This window comes from Thalassophryne amazonica, chromosome 12 (assembly GCF_902500255.1).
Source record: "Thalassophryne amazonica chromosome 12, fThaAma1.1, whole genome shotgun sequence".
Taxonomy (NCBI): Eukaryota; Metazoa; Chordata; class Actinopteri; order Batrachoidiformes; family Batrachoididae; genus Thalassophryne; species Thalassophryne amazonica.
Genome location: NC_047114.1, coordinates 87,731,042 through 87,748,047, shown reverse-complemented (window position 1 = coordinate 87,748,047; position 17,006 = coordinate 87,731,042). Strand labels below are relative to the sequence as shown.

General features: G+C 42.0%; 1 protein-coding gene across 3 annotated transcripts in view; it reads left to right on the top strand.

Annotated features, from left to right (window-relative positions):
* The window catches only part of clcn2a (chloride channel, voltage-sensitive 2a), a 150,913-nt gene that overhangs the window by 130,030 nt on the left and 3,877 nt on the right, over window positions 1–17,006 (top strand). For all 3 annotated transcript variants that reach the window (XM_034182674.1, XM_034182673.1, XM_034182672.1), the window contains exons 19-24: window positions 239–350; window positions 565–611; window positions 5,435–5,503; window positions 7,276–7,314; window positions 7,410–7,514; window positions 7,653–7,739. In XM_034182674.1, the coding sequence (XP_034038565.1) occupies window positions 239–350; window positions 565–611; window positions 5,435–5,503; window positions 7,276–7,314; window positions 7,410–7,514; window positions 7,653–7,739 (459 nt within the window). The remainder of the gene's footprint in view (window positions 1–238; window positions 351–564; window positions 612–5,434; window positions 5,504–7,275; window positions 7,315–7,409; window positions 7,515–7,652; window positions 7,740–17,006) is intronic.

Sequence of the window (17,006 nt, the reverse complement as noted above, 5' to 3'; positions counted from 1 at the left end):
GTGAAGCATGCAGCAACAGGTAAAGGCACAGATGGAGTTTTTTGGACTTCTGTCGTGGTAAGTGGGTACAAACTGTGCAAACATGATCTCTGCCTGCATTTCCAGTAATGTGTCCGTTGTGCATCTGTCGTCTGTGCCATTACCTGTGCTGTTATGTTTGCTTGCGTGCATGTGCTTGTTTTTCTGGTTGGGTTCATTGTGTGCCTGGTTTCTTTTGCTAAATCTATTTTCGATGTAGATCTCCACAGAGGCATCGTCCTCCTTTAATCCGGTGGCGTCCAGCGTCCAGCTGCCCCTGAAGTCTGCGCTGAAAACTGTTTCCACTCTCAGTGACACAGACACACTCAACAGTATGTACACTGAAAAAAGAAAATAGTTGAACCAACTTAAAAAAGCATTTTGTCTTAATGAATTAAGTTGTATTAACTTAAGTTTGTAAGTTAGATCTAACTTACTAAATGTAACGCTTTTTTAAGGTTTTTTTTCCAGTGTAGTTTGCAGTACTGCAAGTATACACACAGATTGCGACCTGACCTGGTCATTCGGTCTTTTTCTCTCTCCGAGGCTCTCAGACGCTCTCCTGTGCCGACCAGGAGAAGAACCTTTTGGAGGTGAGCACAGCATGGAAGGATGTAACGTGTGTGAGTTTGTCCTGCATCGTATGTGAGGTTTTGTGCCACATTTGTGTGAACTTGCCTCCTCCGCCAGCAAGCAGGATCCCTGCACAGACTGCGGTTCTCCATTGTGTGACTGGTGTTTTTGGTCTCAAATTCAAAGCTGAGTCATCACCTGTTTCACAGCCTGACAAATGTTTTTGAACATCCCACATATTGGCATTTTTGGTATACAGAATATACGACCTCGAGGGTGGTAAAACTATTTAGGTGATCTTTAAAGGGGGCAGTAATCTTTTAAAGAGCACCAGTGCAGGTCAAAAGGCATAGACATGTAAAACATGTGGGGAAAAAACTATGGAATCACCACACGTAGAGGATGTTGGCTCAGTTTTCTGACTTTGTAGCAAATAAATAAATCAAATATTACCTAAGACCAGCAAAAAGCTGTTCTAAAATCTGGCACTGGACAAAAAGCACAATAGTCCTACATGCTTGGAACAGGATTCTTGCCCATAGGGTTTTTAAATGAGTCCTACTGCAACCCAAACCCCACTGACATACCAAAATGTATCCATTTAATTCTCGATGAACACGCAATCCTTCCACCATATTTAATCCCGTATCTGTATTTGTTTTGTTTTTTGTGCTTTTTCTTTTTTCAACTCACTGCTTTTGAGTTTTCTATCCTGAAGCTTTGACCTCTTCTTGGGTCTGTCTGTAGATTTTCACTTTATATAATTCCAATGTTGTTTTTGCTTGTAGCAAATTTTACACACAGCTGGGTAGCAACTAACATATTGTGCCCGATTAATTAATTAATTTATTTGTTTATTTTATTGACGCCTGTCTCATTGAATCCACATTTTCTTTGTTAGACACATCCAAAAGCTTGTTAAGGTCTGTAAGCTCTCTGTTTTAATTGCTGACTGATTTGCATTTTTAAAATTATACTGGTATTTTTTAGAAATGCAAATTACATTGTGATTCCATCATATTTTTTTTTCCCTGCACATGATCTGGAAAACAATAATGGCAATGGGATTTATTTATGTTTGAGGTTTGTTTCACAAAATCTGAATGTTCAGTTAGCAAATAAAATAGCATGTTGTTGTGTCTGTGACTAGTTTATTTAATATAAAGTGAGTAAACTGGATGAACATCACTTATGATTTGTGGAAGGCTAGACTGGACTAGAATAGAATGCTTTTTATTGTCATTATACACAAGGTACAACGAAATTAAGACGACTCCCGTAGTGCAAAGGTGTAAAAAGTAAATATAAGAATATGTACATGTATTTACAAAGGAGCCAGTAGGTGTATATAAATCATCTGCCAACCGTAGAATAAAAATGCAATGAATAGTGCAGACTGTAGGCTAATGTGCATTCAAGACCCATATTGCACTTGGGAAGAACATGTTGGTGAGTCTGGATGTGCGGGTCTTGATGGACCGGTACCTCTTTCCTGAGGGCAGCAATGAGAACAGGCTGTGCCCGGGGTGTGAACCAGCGAAGCTGATGCTTCTGGCCCTGCGCAGACATCTGGTTTTATAAATGTCTGACAGAGAGGACAGCTGCGCTCCTATGATGTTCTGTGCTGACTTCCTGACTCTCTCCAGAGCTTTCATGTCTGCCTGAGAGCAGATGCTGTACCACACCGAGATGTTGCTGGTGAGGACGCTCTCTACAGAACACCTATAGAAGGACAGCAGCAGTTCCTGGGACAGGTTGACCTTCCACAGTGACCTTAAAAAATACAGACGCTGCTGTGCCTTTTTCACAAGAGCATTAGTGTTGGTGCCCCATGTCAGGTCCTGAGAAATGTATGTTCCCAGGAACTTGAAGTCACTGACCCTCTCTACAGTGTCTCCCTGAATGAGAAGGGGGTGTCCTCCCTCTTCCACCTGAAATCTAGCACCAGCTCCTTTGTCTTTGAGGAGTTAAGTGCCAGGTTATTCAGGGAGCACCAAGTAGTGAGGTTCAGGACCTCCTCTCTGTAGGCCGTCTCATCGTTGTTGTGAATCAGCCTGACCACAGTAGTGTCATCAGCAAATTTGACAAAGATGTTGCTGCTGTGAGTTGGTGCACAGTCATGGGTGTACATAGTGTACAGCATGGAGCTGAGCACACAGCCTTGAGGGGCCCCAGTGCTCAGTGTCAGCACTGAGGAGTGGTGGGACCCCATCCTGACTGACTGCAGACGGTTGGTGAGAAAATCTCCGATCCATCTGCAGGTGTGCTCGCCGATGCCCAGACTGCGCAGCTTGAACAACACTCTGCTTGGAACAAGTCCACAAACAACATGCTTGCATAATTGCCAGACTGTTCAAGATGTTGACACACTGTGTGGAGGGCTGTGTTGATGGCATCACCTGTGGACCTGTTGGCTCTGTATGCGAATTGGTGCTGATCAAGGCTGGGAGGCAGTAAGGATTTTATGTGCCTCAGCACCAGCCTCTCAAAGCACTTCATCACAGTTGAAGTGAGAGCCACAGGTCTGTAATCATTCAGACTGTCTCTTGAGGATGGGCACGATAGTGGCAGATTTTAGGCAGCTCGGGACTGTGCAGGCAGCCAGCGAGAGGTTAAAAATGGTAGTAAAAACCTCTGCCAGCTGGTCTGCACAGCCCCTCAGTACCCTCCCCGGACACCATCGGGACCAGCAGCCTTCGACAGGTTCACACCCCAGGGCACCGTCCTGGCCTCCTTTGTGCTCACAGTGAGGACCAGATTGGCAGCATGGGGACACTCTCTTCCTCACTAACTTCAAACCTAGCAAAGAACTGATTTAGCTTCTCCGCTAGGCTTGTGCTGGCGTTGGTGGCATTAGAAGAGGAAGTGTTCAAGTTGACAAGGTCACGAATGCCCTGCCAGACTCGTCGGGGGTTCCCCTCTGTGAAGTGCCCCTCGATCTTCTTCGCATATGCTGCCTTTGCCCGTTTTATGCCTCTTTTCAGGTTGGATCTGGCTGAGCTGTACAGTTCCATGTTCCCAGACCTGAAAGTAGAGTCCTGGTCTCTCAGCAGCTGTTTGACCTCACTGTTCATCCACTCTCTTATTTGGATAATGTCTAACCTTCTTCTCCACCGTGACATTATCCATCCATGTTTTAATATAAAACAGTACACTGGATGTGTCGTCCGTGAGGTCCTCCTGTGCAAAGATGTCCCAGTTGGGAGTTTGGAAGCAGTCCCGGAACTGTGGAATGGCATCTTCAGACCAGATCGGAACAGATCTCACCTCAGGCAGAGTTCTTTGTATGAGAGGTCTGTCTGTATGCTGAGGTGAGGAACATGGACAAATGGTCTGATTGTCCGAGGTGGGGGAGGGAGGAGACTTTATATGCATCCTTGATGTTACTGTAAGCCTTATCCAGCATGTTGGACATTATGCTGTATTTTGGCTGACATATTGTGATGGTAAGCGACTGTCATTTCAGTATTAAGTCTGTTGCTACGGCCTCATCAAACCAATGTACAGGGTTTTAAATGATTTGATATGTACAGTATGTAATCAGTGACATAACATCAGTTGTTTTGTTGTATGACTGAATAATTACACAACAAAAAGGATTGTATGTTTCAGAACTTCAGTGAAATTCATCATTTATTACACAAGCCTCTGCTGTGTTTTCACATCATTGCATATTTTCAAAAAAAATGTCATTAAAACAGGTTATCCATAATATGACAACTTTAGAGAGAGTGCTGTGGAAACATTTATGCCCCCTTGAGCTTTTAAAGATTTTCATTTTTTCTAACAAGTGTTCAAAAATATTTCAAGCTTCTTTATATTTTTTTTTATTTGCTCTTTGCACAAACATTTTACTTTTTTTTAGGGTTCTGGTGGATTCCTATGTACCGTATTTTCCAGAATATAAGTTGCACTGGAGTATAAGACAGACTTTTTCCTGTGTTATCAGCTCTTAAATTTGGGAATTGTGTGCATTGTTGTAGTGTACTTTTTATATTGGCATTTATTCTTATATTATTGGAGTTTTTGTTTAGTTGGAATTTAGTTTGTTTAGTGCTTTGATTCCTTGGAAAGTCCTATATAAATAGTTATAATTACTATTATAGAAAATGAACTTGTGATATTTTTTTTTTCCTATATAAATAGTTATAATTACTATTATAGAAAATGAACTTGTGATATTTTTTTTTATTATTATTTATTTATTTTGTATACAAGCTGCACTGGAGAATAAAGCTGCAGATCCTCCAACACAAAGTAAAAAAAAAACAAAAAAAACTTCTCTGAAAATACAGTAGGTTATGTTTTTGTTGTTGTTTGTGGTCGATCGAAAAACCACAAATTTCTAGGATGCTATCAAATCCTTAGAATCTGTGATGTCCAGTTTGTACCCCCAAAATGGACCCAAATAAACAAAACTGTTTGCACTGTGAGTTTAAAGCACAGAAATTTTAATACAAAAGAGCACATTCTTTACTTTTTACATTTCATGTCATAAAAAAATTAGTGTGCATAAACTTAAAAAAAAAAAAAAAAGAAAAAGCTCAAATGTGCTCACAAGTGGCTGCTACAGGAAAACCCAAATGCTTAATTATAAGATGTTCAGAAATGTTTGCCAGAGTTTCTATCATCCAATGCTGCCGCAACATTGGATTTTTGTGCCCTCACCGCCTTCCATGTCACGGTCATAATTTATACCCATCATGCAACATTGAGCTGACGTGCACTCGAGTCCTCGCCACGTCAGTGTTGCTTTGACTCTGTGTTGGGACTAAACTGTTCAGTTTCATTGACGCTCTGTTAACGTTGTGCTGTGTTGATGCCTTTTCTGCCCGCCTGGAAGAACCTGGCTGGGCCGGCTCCTCCTGAAAAACGAAACCCCAACTGCAAACAAGTCAGGATCTCCATGGCGGTAAGACTGCGTGCCGCCTAGAGACCATTACTTGGTAACCAATGCCTTGCAACAAACCTAGTCAGCGCTGGACTGAAGTATTTGTGGTGTTTAAACTACCAAACCAAAGAGTTAGTTTGGCAGGAGGGAGAAGAAGTGTGTTCAAGTGACAAAGACTTAGTGTGTCGTCACCACACTGATGTTGGACTGTGTACCGTTGTTCTGGAATATCTGTGACATTCCTTTCTTTTTTTTTTTTTTTTCAATTTTCTATTTCTTTTTCAGATCTGATTCATAAAGTTAACTGTGTCCTCATGTGTAACATGATTGTGTGAAGTGTTTAAAACCTTGAAAACCTCTAAACTAGTGAGGATTCAGGCCACTTTTGACCTGGGGGGGTATTTTGAAAATTTTTGAAAATTTTGATGAAAAATGTGAAACTGCAAAACAACTAATCCAAACTTGAAAGCCTTTTGACTTTTAACTATTGGGGAAGGGAAAAATGGAAGGGAAAAAATTTTGGGGAAAAAAAAAAAAAAATTAAGAAAAATATTTAAAGTATGATTCTAATCCAATTACATTTTTCCGCGAATCTGATTGGTTAATTGTGTGACATAATCAGCCGTATAATATCTGTGGAACGGAACAAAATGTTATACCAGTGCCAAAGATGTATTACCAGTGGCAGTGCCAGGAAATTTTTGTTGGGGGAGCTGAGGTAAAAGTTGGGGCTCCACAAAATGTCGTTGAAATGAACAATATATAGTAAACTGCTTTATAAATACTAAGGTATATGTTTTAGTCACCCGTGCTCCTCTAAAATGTGGTATCAATGCACACACACACACACACACACACACACACACCAGTTAGAATGATTGCATTCATCACTTTGCTCAGTTACACAATATTGAGACATTCTCAATGCAAAACTGCAGTTGAGATCCACATATGTTATTCACATATTCATATTATTGACAGAATTATTGGGGGGTGCTGAGGGGGAGCTTGGCTCATTATTGGAGGGGCTTAAGCCCCCCCTTGGCACCGCCACTGTGTATTACTCCGCGCCCTGACCGGTGTTCTGATGAGATGTCATTACTGTTGAACGTCATTGCTGTACTCTGCGTGCAACAGTGCATGCACACACAACAGCGAACCTTCAAGACTCACAATTTGTCACACCGCCTGCACGCTGTTAGCATTGTTAGCTCAGAATGAGAGAAAGTCATGTGCTGCCGCCTAAATGGGTGAATTTAAGCTACCATACGAAAGTACTGATGTGGATTCTGATACACAATTACCATCTCATTTTTGGATTTGATGGATTTTCACATTTGATGGATTACTCCGCGCCCTGACCGCTGTTGGAGAGGCGCTCGCTGCTTCATGGTAAGCCGTGCCGACCGAATTATCTACAGAAAAATAAACCGTGTAAACGATGGAATTGGATTAGAATGAGAATAACCCTGTTGTGTCTGACATGCTGGACATTCATGCTGTTATATACGGTCGAAAATATCAGCTGCTATGCATCGCAGGTAAAGCGTTATTTTCGACCGTATATCCCAGCATGAACGTCCCACACATCAGACACAACAGGGTTATTCCCTAAATATATAGTGGAGGATTCAGGTCACTGTTGGGCCTAAATAAACAAAATAAACTTTCAGGTAATTTTTTTTGTCCTTCATTCGAATTGTACAATTATTCACAGCGAACATGTTTGTTTACGGGACGATGTGTGTTTTGTGGTGTGGACTCGCTTGACTGCCTCACTTTTGTCTTTTCAGGACTCTCCTGATGTGGAGGACAGCATGTCTCAGGCTGAGGTGACAGAGACACTCACAAAACCTCCAAATGGAACTTTACCATTCAACGGTTTCTCATCGTTTTTTTTTTTTTTTTTTACACCCCCCCACTGCAGATAGCGGAGTGGGAGGAGCAGCAGCTGGACCAACCAGTAGATTTCAAGAACTGCAAAATTGACCCCGCCCCCTTCCAGTTAGTGGAGCAAACATCGCTGCATAAGGTGCATTTTTACTTTTTGTGTAGATTCAAGTGTAACCTGCAACTGGATCTTTACCTTTGTAAATCATGTGAGTGCTTTTTCCTGTAAACACCTAAATTAAATTCATGTGAGATTTAAAAATGGTGTCACCCTCTGCAGACGCACACCATCTTCTCTCTGCTGGGTCTGGATCACGCCTACGTCACCAGCATGGGGCGTCTTGTTGGAGTGGTCTCGCTCAAAGAGGTGTGTGAGCTTCTCTTTCTACACATGAAGCCTCACACAAGAATCACTTGTACTGACAGATTTGTTCATAAATGACTCACAGCGGTGATGTAACAGAAGGTCACATGTTGAGTTCTTTCGCAGGTACAATTAAAATGTTTGAGTGGTCCAGACCTGCAACAGGAGTTATGTGCAAATCTGCCGTCACCCAAACCTATGTCTTAGCAATTATTGTATATTTGTCACAAATAGATTGGCACTATCCTAATTTAATTAGATTATAATGCGCCAAATCACAGCAAAAGCCACCTCAAGGGGCCTTACATGAAACAATTCAACATAAAATTTAAATAAAAAATTTCAAATGCATAATTAAAAAAGTAAAAGAATAAAACTGATAAAAAAAAATAACTATTCATAAGAAAAGGAATAAAAATGTCGGACTGAGGTGGCGAGGCACAGCGGGCGGATGGACAAATGCATGACTCAGATGTGGGTTAAGAAAAAAGCTTTATCCAAAAAACAGGCTCAGGTCGATACACAGGGTCACAAGCAGGCAGGCAGCAGTACGGACAGTGTTGAGGTGGCGGCGTGGTCAGTGACAAGCGGAGTTCCAGCACGAGCAAACAGGTGTATCAGAGGAGGCAAAAACGTAGTCAAAAACAAGCAGGGTTCAGGCACAGAGAAGCAGGTTAACAGGCTCAGGCAGAAACGTGGTCAAGGACAAGCAGAGGTCGAGAACGGCAAAAACAGACTATGACAGGATACAGGTGGCTTGGAACGATGCAGAATACACAACGAACTAGTAGTGAGCTGTGGAAGACAAGGGGTTTAAAAGCAAAGGATAATCAGGGCGTGATGAGATGCAGGTGCAGGAAAGAAGGCGTGGCTGAGTGAGACAAGAGTGGAGTGACAGGTGGGCGTGTCAGACAAAAGCAGCAAGGAGAGGAATGTGACAGAAAAAATGTTAAACAATTCCTAAAATCCAAAAGTGAGAAACAGAATCAACAAATGAAAAGGCAGGAACAGAACAGAAAATTAAAGGCTCGTTCTAAACTAGATGAGAACTCAACATGTGGCAGGAGTGTACAGAAAAACCTGAGGGACTGATGTGCTCAAAACAGAGTGACTGAATAACCAGAAAATGGGACAAAGACTAAACTAGAACGGAACTCAATAAGTGGCTGGTGTGTGATAATTCTCAAAACCTAACTTGATAACACAGAATGACTAAATAAGAAACAGAGACTAAACTAGAACCAAACTTAACGTGGGTGAAGTGTAACAAATCATAAAACCAAGACTAAAGTGTAAGAAACAGAAAAATAAACACTCACAGCTAAACAGAAGGACCAAGACAGGAGACTGGGGGACAAAACCAGATTCTGGGCAGGTCCAGGGCTAAAACCTGACAAAAAATATGATGATGATATAATTAATTTAAGATACAATAAGATAAAATGTTCATTTATGTGTGGATAGAGTACAAATTCCTGTTTAATGATGTACAGTAGTCCCTCATTTATCGCGGGAGTTACGTTCTAAAAATAACCCGCGATAAACAAAATCTGCGTAGTCAGCGCTATTTTTTACACTTATTATAGATGTTTTAAGGCTGTAAAACCCCTCACTACACACTTGTCTCAAACAGGCATTAACATTTTCTCACTTTTCTCTCTTGTGTAAACACTCTCTTTTTTTCTTCTGTGCGAGAACATTATAAACAGACACACGCAGATCACAATGCGCAGCTCTCCCTTCACTCACTCTCCTCCGGGGGTACGGATGCGGGACCCGCAAAGAATCCAAGTCCTCTCTCGGTGGCCACGGAGCTCTGCGACTACGGTCAACATCCAGATCAAAACAGCGAGCGTAGCTTCTGGACCTGTTGCCAGATTTGGCGCAATTCCGCACAGCAGACAGGAGGGCGGCAGTGTTATTGGCAGTGAGAGCAATCGCGGTGATTTTTCTTTTTATATATATATATATATATATATATATATATATATATATATTGTTAGTCAAGAGAGGTGGCGGATCACGGATCCAGTATAAATAGCTGGCGGAGCCAATATCAGAGGTTCCGGAGCACGCGTCCGAGGTTCCGGAGCGCGCTCCGGCTTGCTCCCCCTCAAATTAAGCCCTGAATATCATCATTATTATTATTACTACTACTTGGACACTACAGTCTTCAATTCATTCAGCAACACTTGGTTTAAAAGCAGGTCTGACATATTTTTGGACAAATACACCTGACTTAAGCCACCTTCACAATTTTGTTGCGAGTTTCAAGGTGGCTTTATAGTCCGTAAAATAGTTATTCTCTCTTGTTGTGTGAATGTGCGCTGATTTACATAAATTTAGAATTCAGGAGGTTTACACATGGAATTTATCCATTTGTCTGGATTTACAAGTGATTGCTGAATCTGGCACACTCATAGACCTTATTGTGGTGGAGGGTGGACTTTTTTCTGGTTCCGGAGCACAGCGGTGTTCTGCTGTATCTGTTAGCTGTTTGAACTGAGCTGTTTGAGTTCTTTGAATTAACAGTCTTTTTCAAGACTTTTTTACTTTTTTTTACTTTTTCACCGTGCTCCAACGCCTAAAGAAGACCTCTAACGGTCGAAGCATCGCGACGGAGCACTTTTATCAGCTAACCTTCATCAGCGTTGGCAAGCTAACTAGCTTGCTAACGCTTTCGTTTTTATTTTTATTTTATTTTTTAGCACTGTTGTCGTGCTGCTCCACAGCCTGCCTAGTGGATTTTTATTTTATTTTAGCACTGTTGTCGTGCGTTACCTGTGCTGCTCCACAGCCTGTCAGTGGATTTTTATTTTATTTTTTGGCACTGTTGTCGTGCGTTACCTGTGCTGCTCCACAGCCTGTTCAGTGGATTTTTATTTTATTTTTTGGCACTGTTGTCGTGCGTTACCTGTGCTGCTCCACAGCCTGTCCAGTGGATTTTTATTTTATTTTTAGCACTGTTGTCATGTGTTACCTGTGCTGCTCCACAGCCTGTTCAGTGGATTTTATTTTATTTTTAGCACTGTTGTCAGTGCGTTACCTGCGCTGCTCCACAGCCTGTTCAGTGGATTTTTGTTTTATTTTTTGGCACTGTTGTCAGTGTGTTACCTGTGCTGCTCCACAGCCTGTTCAGTGGATTTTTAGTTTTATTTTTGGCACTGTTGTCGTGCGTTACCTGTGCTGCTCCACAGCCTGTCCAGTGGATTTTTATTTTATTTTTTAGCACTGTTGTCAGTGCGTTACCTGTGCTGCTCCACAGCCTGTTCAGTGGATTTTATGTTTATTTTTTGGCGCTGTTGTCGTGCGTTACCTGTGCTGCTCCACAGCCTGTCCAGTGGATTTTTATTTTATTTTTAGCACTGTTGTCAGTGCGTTACCTGTGCTGCTCCACAGCCTGTTCAGTGGATTTTTATTTTATTTTTTGGCACTGTTGTCGTGCGTTACCTGTGCTGCTCCACAGCCTGTCCAGTGGATTTTTATTTTATTTTTTGGCGCTGTTGTCGTGCGTTGCCTGTGCTGCTCCACAGCCTGTTCAGTGGATTTTTATTTTATTTTTTGGCGCTGTTGTCGTGCGTTGCCTGTGCTGCTCCACAGCCTGTCCAGTGGATTTTTATTTTATTTTTTGGCGCTGTTGTCGTGCGTTACCTGTGCTGCTCCACAGCCTGTCCAGTGGATTTTTATTTTATTTTTAGCACTGTTGTCATGTGTTACCTGTGCTGCTCCACAGCCTGTTCAGTGGATTTTTATTTTATTTTTAGCACTGTTGTCATGTGTTACCTGCGCTGCTCCACAGCCTGTTCAGTGGATTTTTATTTTATTTTTTAGCACTGTTGTCATGTGTTACCTGTGCTGCTCCACAGCCTGTTCAGTGGATTTTTGTTTTATTTTTTGGCACTGTTGTCGTGCGTTACCTGTGCTGCTCCACAGCCTGTCCAGTGGATTTTTATTTATTTTTAGCACTGTTGTCATGTGTTACCTGTGCTGCTCCACAGCCTGTTCAGTGGATTTTTATTTTATTTTTTGGCACTGTTGTCGTGCGTTACCTGTGCTGCTCCACAGCCTGTCCAGTGGATTTTTATTTTATTTTTTGGCGCTGTTGTCGTGCGTTGCCTGTGCTGCTCCACAGCCTGTTCAGTGGATTTTTATTTTATTTTTTGGCGCTGTTGTCGTGCGTTGCCTGTGCTGCTCCACAGCCTGTTCAGTGGATTTTTATTTTATTTTTTGGCACTGTTGTCGTGCGTTACCTGCGCTGCTCCACAGCCTGTTCAGTGGATTTTTATTTTATTTTTTGGCACTGTTGTCGTGCGTTACCTGCGCTGCTCCACAGCCTGTTCAGTGGATTTTTATTTTATTTTTTGGCGCTGTTGTCGTGTGTTACCTGCGCTGCTCCACAGCCTGTTCAGTGGATTTTTATTTTATTTTTTGGCACTGTTGTCGTGCGTTACCTGCGCTGCTCCACAGCCTGTTCAGTGGATTTTTATTTTATTTTTTGGCACTGTTGTCGTGCGTTACCTGCGCTGCTCCACAGCCTGTTCAGTGGATTTTTATTTTATTTTTTGGCACTGTTGTCGTGCGTTACCTGCGCTGCTCCACAGCCTGTTCAGTGGATTTTTATTTTATTTTTTGGCACTGTTGTCGTGTGTTACCTGTGCTGCTCCACAGCCTGTTCAGTGGATTTTTATTTTATTTTTTGGCGCTGTTGTCGTGCGTTGCCTGTGCTGCTCCACAGCCTGTTCAGTGGATTTTTATTTTATTTTTTGGCACTGTTGTCGTGCGTTACCTGTGCTGCTCCACAGCCTGTCCAATGGATTTTTATTTTATTTTTAGCACTGTTGTCATGTGTTACCTGTGCTGCTCCACAGCCTGTTCAGTGGATTTTTATTTTATTTTTTAGCACTGTTGTCGTGCGTTACCTGTGCTGCTCCACAGCCTGTTCAGTGGATTTTTGTTTTGTTTTTTGGCACTGTTGTCGTGTGTTACCTGTGCTGCTCCACAGCCTGTCTAGTGGATTTTTATTTTATTTTTTACCACTGTTGTCGTGTGTTACCTGTGCTGCTCCGCAGCCTGTCCAGTGGATTTTTTTTTTTTTTTTTTTAGCACTGTTGTCGTGCGTTACCTGTGCTGCTCCACAGCCTGTCTAGTGGATTTTTATTTTGTTTTAGCACTGTTGTCGTGCGTTGCCTGTGCTGCTCCACAGCCTGTCCAGTGGATTTTTATTTTATTTTATTTTTTAGCACTGTTGTCGTGCGTTGCCTGTGCTGCTCCACAGCCTGTCCAGTGGATTTTTATTTTATTTTATTTTTTAGCACTGTTGTCGTGCGTTGCCTGTGCTGCTCCACAGCCTGTCCAGTGGATTTTTATTTTGTTTTAGCACTGTTGTTGTGCGTTACCTGTGCTGCTCCACAGCCTGTCTAGTGGATTTCTATTTTGTTTTAGCACTGTTGTCGTGCGTTACCTGTGCTGCTCCACAGCCTGTCTAGTGGATTTTTATTTTGTTTTAGCACTGTTGTCGTGCGTTGCCTGTGCTGCTCCACAGCTTGTCCAGTGGATTTTTATTTTTATTTTATTTTATTTTTTAGCACTGTTGTTGTGCGTTACCTGTGCTGCTCCACAGCCTGTCCAGTGGATTTTTATTTTTATTTTATTTTATTTTTTAGCACTGTTGTTGTGCGTTACCTGTGCTGCTCCACAGCCTGTCCAGTGGATTTTTATTTTTATTTTATTTTATTTTTTAGCACTGTTGTTGTGCGTTACCTGTGCTGCTCCACAGCCTGTCTAGTGGATTTTTATTTTGTTTTAGCACTGTTGTCGTGCGTTGCCTGTGCTGCTCCACAGCCTGTCCAGTGGATTTTGATTTTGATTTTATTTTTTTTGGCACTGTTGTCGTGTGTTACCTGTGCTGCTCCACAGCCTGTCTAGTGGATTTTTATTTATTTTTTACCACTGTTGTCGTGTGTTACCTGTGCTGCTCCGCAGCCTGTCCAGTGGATTTTTATTTTATTATTTATTTTATTTATTTATTTATTTATTTTTTTATTTTTTTAGCACTGTTGTCGTGCGTTACCTGTGCTGCTCCACAGCCTGTCCAGTGGATTTTTATTTTATTTTTTAGGACTGTTGTCGTGCGTTACCTGTGCTGCTCCACAGCCTGTCCAGTGGATTTTTATTTTATTTTTTACCACTGTTGTCGTGCGTTACCTGTGCTGCTCCACAGCCTGTCCAGTGGATTTTGATTTTTATTTTATTTTTTTGGGCGCTGTTGTCGTGCGTTACCTGTGCTGCTCCACAGCCTGTCCAGTGGATTTTTATTTAGCGCTGTTGTCGTGCGTTGCCTGTGCTGCTCCACAGCCTGTCCAGTGGATTTTTATTTTTATTTTATTTTATTTTTTAGCACTGTTGTTGTGCGTTACCTGTGCTGCTCCACAGCCTGTCCAGTGGATTTTTATTTTGTTTTAGCACTGTTGTTGTGCGTTACCTGTGCTGCTCCACAGCCTGTCTAGTGGATTTTTATTTTGTTTTAGCACTGTTGTCGTGCGTTACCTGTGCTGCTCCACAGCCTGTCTAGTGGATTTTTATTTTGTTTTAGCACTGTTGTTGTGCGTTACCTGTGCTGCTCCACAGCCTGTCTAGTGGATTTTTATTTTGTTTTAGCACTGTTGTCGTGCGTTGCCTGTGCTGCTCCACAGCCTGTCCAGTGGATTTTTATTTTTATTTTATTTTATTTTTTAGCACTGTTGTTGTGCGTTACCTGTGCTGCTCCACAGCCTGTCCAGTGGATTTTTATTTTATTTTAGCACTGTTGTCGTGCGTTACCTGTGCTGCTCCACAGCCTGTCTAGTGGATTTTTATTTTATTTTAGCACTGTTGTCGTGCGTTACCTGTGCTGCTCCACAGCCTGTCCAGTGGATTTTTATTTTTATTTTATTTTATTTTTTAGCACTGTTGTTGTGCGTTACCTGTGCTGCTCCACAGCCTGTCTAGTGGATTTTTATTTTGTTTTAGCACTGTTGTCGTGCGTTGCCTGTGCTGCTCCACAGCCTGTCTAGTGGATTTTTATTTTGTTTTAGCACTGTTGTCGTGCGTTGCCTGTGCTGCTCCACAGCCTGTCCAGTGGATTTTTATTTTTATTTTATTTTATTTTTTAGCACTGTTGTTGTGCGTTACCTGTGCTGCTCCACAGCCTGTCTAGTGGATTTTTATTTTATTTTAGCCCTGTTGTCGTGCGTTACCTGTGCTGCTCCACAGCCTGTCTAGTGGATTTTTATTTTGTTTTAGCACTGTTGTCGTGCGTTACCTGTGCTGCTCCACAGCCTGTCTAGTGGATTTTTATTTTGTTTTAGCACTGTTGTCGTGCGTTGCCTGTGCTGCTCCACAGCCTGTCTAGTGGATTTTTATTTTGTTTTAGCACTGTTGTCGTGCGTTGCCTGTGCTGCTCCACAGCCTGTCCAGTGGATTTTATTTTTATTTTATTTATTTTTTAGCACTGTTGTTGTGCGTTACCTGTGCTGCTCCACAGCCTGTCTAGTGGATTTTTATTTTGTTTTAGCACTGTTGTCGTGCGTTGCCTGTGCTGCTCCACAGCCTGTCCAGTGGATTTTTATTTTTATTTTATTTTATTTTTTAGCACTGTTGTTGTGCGTTACCCTGTGCTGCTCCACAGCCTGTCTAGTGGATTTTTATTTTATTTTAGCACTGTTGTCGTGCGTTACCTGTGCTGCTCCACAGCCTGTCTAGTGGATTTTTATTTTGTTTTAGCACTGTTGTCGTGCGTTGCCTGTGCTGCTCCACAGCCTGTCCAGTGGATTTTGATTTTGATTTTATTTTTTTGGCACTGTTGTCGTGTGTTACCTGTGCTGCTCCACAGCCTGTCTAGTGGATTTTTATTTATTTTTTACCACTGTTGTCGTGTGTTACCTGTGCTGCTCCGCAGCCTGTCCAGTGGATTTTTATTTTATTATTTTATTTTATTTATTTATTTTTTATTTTTTTAGCACTGTTGTCGTGCGTTACCTGTGCTGCTCCACAGCCTGTCCAGTGGATTTTTATTTTATTTTTTAGCACTGTTGTCGTGCGTTACCTGTGCTGCTCCACAGCCTGTCCAGTGGATTTTATTTTATTTTTTACCACTGTTGTCGTGCGTTACCTGTGCTGCTCCACAGCCTGTCCAGTGGATTTTGATTTTTATTTTATTTTTTTGGGCGCTGTTGTCGTGCGTTACCTGTGCTGCTCCACAGCCTGTCCAGTGGATTTTTATTTAGCGCTGTTGTCGTGCGTTACCTGTGCTGCTCCACAGCCTGTCCAGTGGATTTTTATTTAGCGCTGTTGTCGTGCGTTGCCTGTGCTGCTCCACAGCCTGTCCAGTGGATTTTTATTTTTATTTTATTTTATTTTTTAGCACTGTTGTTGTGCGTTACCTGTGCTGCTCCACAGCCTGTCCAGTGGATTTTTATTTTGTTTTAGCACTGTTGTTGTGCGTTACCTGTGCTGCTCCACAGCCTGTCTAGTGGATTTTTATTTTGTTTTAGCACTGTTGTCGTGCGTTACCTGTGCTGCTCCACAGCCTGTCTAGTGGATTTTTATTTTGTTTTAGCACTGTTGTTGTGCGTTACCTGTGCTGCTCCACAGCCTGTCTAGTGGATTTTTATTTTGTTTTAGCACTGTTGTCGTGCGTTGCCTGTGCTGCTCCACAGCCTGTCCAGTGGATTTTTATTTTATTTTATTTTTTAGCACTGTTGTTGTGCGTTACCTGTGCTGCTCCACAGCCTGTCCAGTGGATTTTTATTTTTATTTTATTTTATTTTTTAGCACTGTTGTTGTGCGTTACCTGTGCTGCTCCACAGCCTGTCCAGTGGATTTTTATTTTATTTTAGCACTGTTGTCGTGCGTTACCTGTGCTGCTCCACAGCCTGTCTAGTGGATTTTTATTTTATTTTAGCACTGTTGTCGTGCGTTACCTGTGCTGCTCCACAGCCTGTCTAGTGGATTTTATTTTGTTTTAGCACTGTTGTCGTGCGTTGCCTGTGCTGCTCCACAGCCTGTCCAGTGGATTTTTATTTTTATTTTATTTTATTTTTTAGCACTGTTGTTGTGCGTTACCTGTGCTGCTCCACAGCCTGTCTAGTGGATTTTTATTTTATTTTAGCACTGTTGTCGTGCGTTACCTGTGCTGCTCCACAGCCTGTCTAGTGGATTTTTATTTGTTTTGCACTGTTGTCGTGCGTGCCTGTGCTGCTCCACAGCCTGTCCAGTGGATTTTGATTTTGA